This window comes from Urtica dioica, chromosome 11 (assembly GCF_054948205.1).
Source record: "Urtica dioica subsp. dioica isolate 48M chromosome 11, U.dioica_male_clone48M_v1_H2, whole genome shotgun sequence".
Lineage (NCBI taxonomy): Eukaryota > Viridiplantae > Streptophyta > Magnoliopsida > Rosales > Urticaceae > Urtica > Urtica dioica.
In genome coordinates, this window is record NC_142766.1 from 4,758,466 (window position 1) to 4,766,134 (window position 7,669).

Below are 7,669 nucleotides of genomic sequence, written 5' to 3' on the forward strand. Positions count from 1 at the left end.
GATACAAATTCGCCACGTCCCGTTTGGCTTCTTAACCATAACGACATTGGACACCCACTTGGGGTGTTCCGCCTCCCTGATGAAGTTGGCGGCGAGAAGTTTGTCAACTTCTTCACCAATGGCTTGGTACCTCTCTCCACTCAACGCCTGTCTCGGTTGGACGCACTCGGTCACCCTCTTGTCATCGTTGAGGCGGTGGACCATTATCTCGGGGTCGATCCCCAGCATGTCGGCATGTGTCCATGCGAAGACGTCTTTGAACTCGCGGAGGAAGGTTGCGAGTTTGAGTCGGATTTTGGACGGGAGCTGGGCGCCTACCTTGACTACCTGGTCAGGCTTGGAGTCGTCCAGCACGACGAGAACGAGGTCATCCGGCGTCTCCACCTTCCGACGCTTGACATCGTCCATTTGGTCTGATTCTCTGAAGGTGCCCCATTCCTCGATCTTGCATGGGAATTTGTCTCCGAGCTGGAAAACGGTGCTCACCATCTTCCCTTTTCCCTTTCCGTCCACACCTTGGATGTAGCACATCATTGCCATCGATTGGTCTCCCAACATTATGGTAATCCCCTTCTCGGTCGGGAATTTCATCATCAGGTGGTAGGTGGACGTTATGGCCTTCAACCGATTGAGAGTCGGGCGGCCGATGATGATGTTGTATGCTGATGGCTGGTCTACAACCAGGAATGACACGATGTGGGTGACCTCGATCCCCCCCGGTGTCCCGAAGGTGACCGGGAGATCGATGGTGCCCTCCGTTATGACCCTCTCCCCGGAGAAGCCGAAGAGTGGGGTCGAGATCGGGGTCGGTCTTAGCCCGGTCAGCTTCATCTTGTCCAATGCCGATTTGAAGATGATGTCGGCAGAGCTTCCGTTGTCGATCAAGATTCTCCGGACAAGATTGTTGGCGACCGGGTCCGAGACGACTATCGCGTCATTGTGCGGGTGGAGCACTCGCACCGCCTCTTGGCTGGTGAAGAACATGGACTCGAACGAGGCAGGAGGAGGAGCCTCGTACGTGTGGTTGATGTAGTGCGCTATCTTCCCTTGGGAGACTTCTCGCACGTACTTCTTCCTTTGCGTGCTCGAGTCCCCGAACTCCGGACCGCCCATGATTGAGCCCACGACGTGCATTTGTGAGCTCTCCGGTTCCTGGTTCGCCGCTCGGTCCGTGACGGTTATCGTCGCCGGACCTTTCCTTTCCTGCCGCGGGCGCTCTCCGTTTGCCGCCGCCGTCCCGATCGTTCTAAGGACGTATTCCTTCAACTTCCCATCTTGAATGAGGGCTTCGATCTAACGTTTGAGCTGGTAACATTCGGATGTCAGATGCCCATGGTCTTGGTGGTATTCACAGAATTTGCTTCGGTCCCGCTTCGCGGGATCCTTCGTGAGTGGAGCGGGGCTTCCCAGCTTGTCGCGGTGCAGAGCTAAGATCCGCTCTTGCGGAGTATTCAGGGGGGTGAATGCCGAAAACTTTCGGAAACTATCGACATGTGAGGGTCTCGGCCCAGGGAGAGAGCGACCGTTAGGGGCCTGGCCTCCCTTGTTCCTCCTCTTTCGAGGGTCGGGACGATCTCCGTCCTGATCGTCGCGACGGCGACCGCTTTGCCCCCCTAACGTCTGGCCATCTCGGCCGTCGAGGTAGCCCTCGATTCCCATGTAGGTATGGGCTCTCGACATTAGCTCCGCCATGTCCCATGGGACCTTTCCAACAATAGATTTGAGGAAGTCGCTCGTGCGAGCTCCCTCGGTGATCGCCGTGATGGCGTCTTTGTCGTCGAACCCTTCGACCTTGTGAGATTCTTCGGTGAAGCAAGTGAGGTACTGCCTCAAGGTCTCGTCTCTCCCCTGTCGGATAGACAGGAGGTAGGTTTTCGACTTCTTTTGTGCCACGAGAGTGGCGAAACGAGCAAGGAAGGCTTCTCGCAAAGCCCGGAAGGACGAGATGCTCCCTGCTCTTAGACTCCGGAACCATTCGAATCCTGACCTCGTAAGGGTCAGGCTGAAGGCTTGACACAGGGTGGCGTCTGATTGTCCCTGCATCGTCATCCACGTCTCGTAGTGCTGGATATGGAAGTTTGGGTCCGTCCGCCCGTCGTAGGGAGGGATGGACGGCAGTTTGATTCCCCACGTAAGGTTGCGCGAGGATTTTAGCGGCGAAGGGAGAGTATGACTCCTCGATCCCTCCATAAGACCTTTGCCTCCCCTACTCCCTCATTTCGATGATTTGGTTTTGGAGGCTCTGAATCATCGTTACCATGTCGAGCCCGTTAGCTGGGCTGACCGCCGGGACCGCGGGAGTCGCTTGTTGACGCTCGTTGGACGCTTGATCCCCGGCATTGGCCTGAGGTCGGCCAAGAGTGGCGGCAGGGAGCGCGTCCCTTCGGGAATTGAGCCTTTGACGGAGATCCTCCCCTCGGGAGTTTCTCTGCGCCGTTAGGCGTTCTCTCAGGTCTACGCTCGGCACCTGGCGGGGCGAGGTCGCCCTTGGCCGAATTTTCCGGCGAGCGCTTCGGCTATCGGCCCCATCGTCCCCGAGGATGGCTCTCTCCCCGGCGAGGGGCCATGTCCGGCCGCCTCTTGAAACCGAGGGGGCAATTCCTCGGGAGTGTGACCGTGCATGTTGCCGTGACGGGTGCGACGGCCCGGCAAAGGCTCCCTTCGTCCTTTCGGACCGTGACTGGGCGAGGCTAGAAGTTGCCTCGTCAGTTCTCGACTCCCCCACATAGTCGGGGTCGGAGTCGCCTCGGGCGGACCTATCCTCGACGTCGTAGCCGAGAAGGTCGGCGATGAGCGTGCCGTCGACGCCGAGACGGTCTAGGAGCTCGGCGAGCCTTCGAGCCGTGTCTTCTCGGAGCTCGGCCTTAGGGTCATTTGCCGGGTCTTGGGGCGGGCTCTCGTTGTCACGAGGCTGCCCTCCTAGACGGTGCGCGAGGATTTGGAGGCCTATCTCGAGCCCGTCGCTCGAGTGCCTGCGGAGGTAGCGGGAATTTGACTCATCTCTCGAGAGTCGTAGAGGCAGGAAGAAAAAAGGATTGGAAGGGATAGCGTCGCCAAGGTCTGGAGGTCCCCTCCTTCTAACGCCAAAATGTTGTTGCTCGTTTTCGGACAACGATTTAGGAACCGAAAACGGTCAGACCCAAGGCCGGACCTAGTGATCTCGCTTCGGTTCGAGCGTGTCGGACTTGGTATCCCAAGTCTTCCCTTAGCTGTTGTCGATGCTCGTCTCGTCCTAACACTTCAAAAGTAGGAAAAAAAGGGTGTGAACTACAAAGGGGAAACAGAGGGGGTGCCTCTGTTTACCTCTCCGATGCTCAACATTAGTAGGATTGAGGTGGGTAAAAGAGGTTAGGTGTTTAGAGAGCCGAAACTTGAGAGAAACGAGTGAGTTATGAGTTAAGCAGCGTTTCAGTACTCAAATTCGGATTACCTGTCTTGAGGGGTCGAGCCTCGTACTTATAGGCGACCAAGGGACATTTTGAAGGCCCCTTGGCCGAGTGAAGTTGAGTCGGCCATCGGGCGGGTGAGACTAGATCGGCCGATGGCCGAGCGAGAAGCTGGAGGCCGGATGAGGTTCACTTGGCCATTGGCCGAGTGAAATGCCTGGGCCGGGAGAGGATTCACTCGGCCATTGGCCGAGTGAACTGTTGGGCCGGCTGGAGGATTCACTCGGCCATTGGCCGAGTGAACTGCTGGGCCGACTGAGGATTCACTCGGCCATTGGCTGAGTGAACTGGTGGACCGTCTGAGGATTCACTCGGCCATTGGCCGAGTGAACTGGTGGGCCGCCTGAGGATTCACTCGGCCATTGGCCGAGTGAATTGATGGGCCGGCTGAAGGTTCACTCGGCTATTGGCCGAGTGAACTGCTCGGGCCGGCCAATGGCCGAGTGAATTGGGCCGGCCATTGGCCGGGTGAACTTGTCTGGTCACCCGAAAGGTCGATCACGTCGTCGGATCTCGTCGGGCCGATAACACTTCTAAAGTCGCTTCTAAATATTACCTGCAAAATGACGGAAAAGATTTAGAAGTGACAATCCACTTCAAATGTTGCTTCGAAACCCTTCCCGCCATTTCACGGGAACCATTTCAGGCACCAAATTTTTTGTTTTAGAAGCGACTCTAGAGGCCACATGTCGCTTATTAAAGTATCGCTTCTAATATTTAGAAGCGACTACCTTTTAGAAGCGGATCTTTAGAAGCAACAAAGTCGCTTCTAAAGGTCATTTAGAAGTGAATATTTTACCTTTAGAAGCGACTTTTGTCGCTTTTAAATGTCTTTTCAGTAGTAGTGCTCCTACGCGACGATCGGACTGAACATCAAACCATTAGCCTACGTCTGCAAAAGTAGATAACAAACTAGTATATTTGTTAAGTAAGTTTAATAAGTTATACTTTAAATAAAACATACGTTCATCCATCGATAGTGAAAAAACGATACCGCCCCTTGCCAACTTGTGTGGTCTTTTTTGCTTGGTTGGCTTTATTTTGTTTAGAATTTTTCTGCAAAATAATATTATTACAAGTTAGAAAACTGACCAAGTGGAGGTTTGCGCTTGCATTTCTCGGATTCTCAATGCTCAATCTGACACGTCTTTGATTAAAAGGCTTTACAAGTGCCTAGGTGAGGTCCTAAGAACTTGAAAAGCCTTTTTTTTTATCAAAGACATTTTAGATTGAGCTAGAGGATCCGAGAAATGCAAGTCCAAGTCTCCACTTAGTTAGTTTTCTAACTTGTAACAATATTATTTGCAGAAAATGTACAATAATTGTTACCTTGAAGTCCTTGGTTTCCATCCTATCATTGCAAGCTATCCACTCATCGAGAATCAACGCCTTCTGCTTGATAGTCAATGCCACATCTCATTTGTTGCCACACAAATTCCTGAATCGAGACTGTATTTTGCCTTTCTGTCAGTAAAACGCTTCTTCGCGTCACGGACGATAGTATTATCTATAAGAGCGCGATGGCAATCAGGCAGTCGAAGCTCCTCAGTCTCCATGTCCTCCACACAAAGTCGAACTCTACGTGAATACCAGACAAAATCATCACACTACTACAAATATAGGCATCGGGTGCGAATCGCACCGAGAAAAAACAAACTCCAGCGACGAGTACACAAAGACATAATAGGAAGTGATTGACTCAACATCAGTTTTCATTCGTCTTTTATACTTCAGTCGAGATGCAACGCTGGTCGTCGGATTAAGCGAAAATCCAATGGTGGCTATCGTGGCATGTTAAATACACCGTGACTAAGTAAATTGAGTCCAATATCGTTTACCTCACCAAACGACGCCGCTGCTGCTGACGAGTGTCTACGTACATCTCCGTGAAACATCCCACTAATTAAGAGTCTAATTCCCTGAACCGTAAAGCTACTCAAAGCTTTATAATAATAATAATAATAATAATAATAATAATAATAATAATAATGAATGAGAAGAGCCAAATGTCTCAAGGAACTGCTTCCAAGTTCCATTCTCATCTTACTCTTTGAAAAAAAAAACAATAATGAAAAATATTTCCATTGATCAGACGTGTAAGTATTTGATCATGACAGGACTGTTTCCCCACCTCCAAACTCTGCCACGTTCAAAACTGGGTATGTCCAAAAACTCTGAAAAGAAAAGGCTCTGCATATAATAACCCATCAAATCACCGAGCTACGTACTCCTCGCATGTCTCTTACTATAAGGTTTTGTTTTCTACAAGAACCTTAATAACAGCCTCTAGAGTACTTACTACCTGTTCCACAAAAGCTTGCCTCAAGATCACTCAAGCTCTCTATTTCCGCAAGCTTTTCTGTTGATAAACAGTCCCAGATCAGCAAATTTAACTTTGGGGAGATTAATGGCTTCATCAAAAGGCGACCAATTCCCTCCACAGAGGCAAGAGACTCAGCCAGGAAAAGAGCACGTTATGGACCCCACTCCCGAGTTCAGCGCTTCTCAGTACAAGCCGTCCAATAAGCTCCGTGTAAACTAAATTCCCATAATACCTTCTGCCCAACACGCTTATTTTTGGATAACTGGTTATTATAATCTTAACATGCATGCATTCATGTGTTCACAAATTATGACTTAACAAGTTAACTTAATCTTTAGAATTTTTTTTAATGTGTAAAGAAATTTGTAAATATAGAAAGAAAAAGAAGATATTAAAGTTTATAATTTTTTACAAAAATAAAAATAATACAATTCTTAATTTTACTGTATAATATCTGAAAGGACAAACGTCAAATTTTATGCTCATGATTCATGAATAAACAATTTGTGATCGATGAAGGGGAAGATAGCTCTGGTGACTGGAGGCGACTCGGGGATCGGACGAGCGGTGAGCCACTGCTTCGCGATGGAAGGCGCCACGGTGGCGTTCACGTACGTGAAGGGGCAGGAGGACAAGGACGCACGTGACACCCTCCACGTGCTCAAAGACTCGAAGACCCCCGAGGCGTTGGACCCCATGGCCATCCCCGCCGATCTCGGCTTCGACAACAACTGCAAGTCCGTGGTTGACCAGGTGGTCAACGCGTACGGCCGCGTTGACATCCTGGTCAACAACGCGGCGGAGCAGTACAAGGCCGCCTCCGTGGAGGACATCGACGAGGAGAGGCTTGTGAGAGTGTTCAGGACCAATATCTTCTCCTACTTCTTCCTGACCAGGCACTGCGTGAAGCACATGGGAAAAGGGAGCTCCATTATAAACACGACGTCCGTGAACGCGTACAAGGGCAACGCCAAGCTTCTGGACTACACGGCCACCAAAGGGGCGATCGTGGGGTTCACGAGAGCCCTCGCTCTTCAGCTCGTGGGGAAGGAGATCCGGGTCAACGGCGTAGCCCCGGGCCCGATCTGGACTCCCTTGATCCCGGCCTCGTTTGACGAGGAAGAGACCAAGAACTTCGGGGCCCAAGTGCCGATGAAACGGGCCGGTCAGCCCATCGAAGTCGCTCCTTCCTACGTCTTCCTTGCCTGCAATCATTGCTCTTCCTACATCACCGGCCAAGTCCTCCACCCTAATGGTCAAATCTCTCTGCCTATATATGTCGTTGATTTATGTATACTAGGGCTCCTAATTTTAACCTTTTTTATTCAATTGGAAATTTCAGGTGGGACTATAGTGAATGCTTGAAGTGAAGTCCCAAAGGTCCGTGGAGTTCAATAATAGCTGAGGCCTTAATAAAAGTACTAGGTGTATGTATATGTAAAGCTTTTTAAAGCAACATACAGACTAAGTTTTTCTATGGAGAGTATAAGGAGTGGTAAAAGACTACTTGAACAGAGCAAGCGGGTTGTGAATGGACAATTAGATATGTGCGGGTATATATTGGTTTTTGCTCAAAGTGCTTTGAGGAGTGGCGTTTTGTGCCCTTGGGTTGTCATACACATATGGGGAAACCTACTTGTTCTTTTGAATAATATGTAACGTTCTGTCCTCTTTTAAATTCGTTTTCTTTTAAGCTAAAGCAGTGGTGATCGTTCCTTAATATGCTGAACATAAATGTGATAGTGGGGATAGATAAACGGTATAGCTTAAGGCTTGGTTACATGCAACACAAATCCATGTCTTTAAATACCAAATTTTTATTAAAAATAAAAAATAAAAAAAATGGAAGGAAACAATTAACGGGTTTCGACTCGAACCTTCTGAGCTCACCCCACCTCTC

General features: G+C 50.0%; 1 protein-coding gene across 2 annotated transcripts; it reads left to right on the plus strand.

Moving 5' to 3' along the window:
• The first annotated feature begins 5,654 nt into the window (after positions 1–5,654).
• On the plus strand, positions 5,655–7,462 carry LOC149380791 (NADPH-dependent aldehyde reductase 1, chloroplastic-like). 2 transcript variants are annotated; one of them, XM_089600812.1, is made up of 3 exons: positions 5,655–5,979; positions 6,289–7,003; positions 7,112–7,462. In XM_089600812.1, exons 1-3 carry the CDS (start codon positions 5,854–5,856, stop codon positions 7,132–7,134), a joined length of 864 nt encoding a protein of 287 aa, XP_089456938.1. In that variant the 5' UTR covers positions 5,655–5,853; the 3' UTR covers positions 7,135–7,462. The 2 variants fall into 2 exon arrangements, with proteins under 2 accessions (XP_089456938.1, XP_089456937.1); XM_089600811.1 differs by having other exon boundaries at positions 5,656–5,979; positions 6,289–7,024.
• Positions 7,463–7,669: the final 207 nt, after the last annotated feature.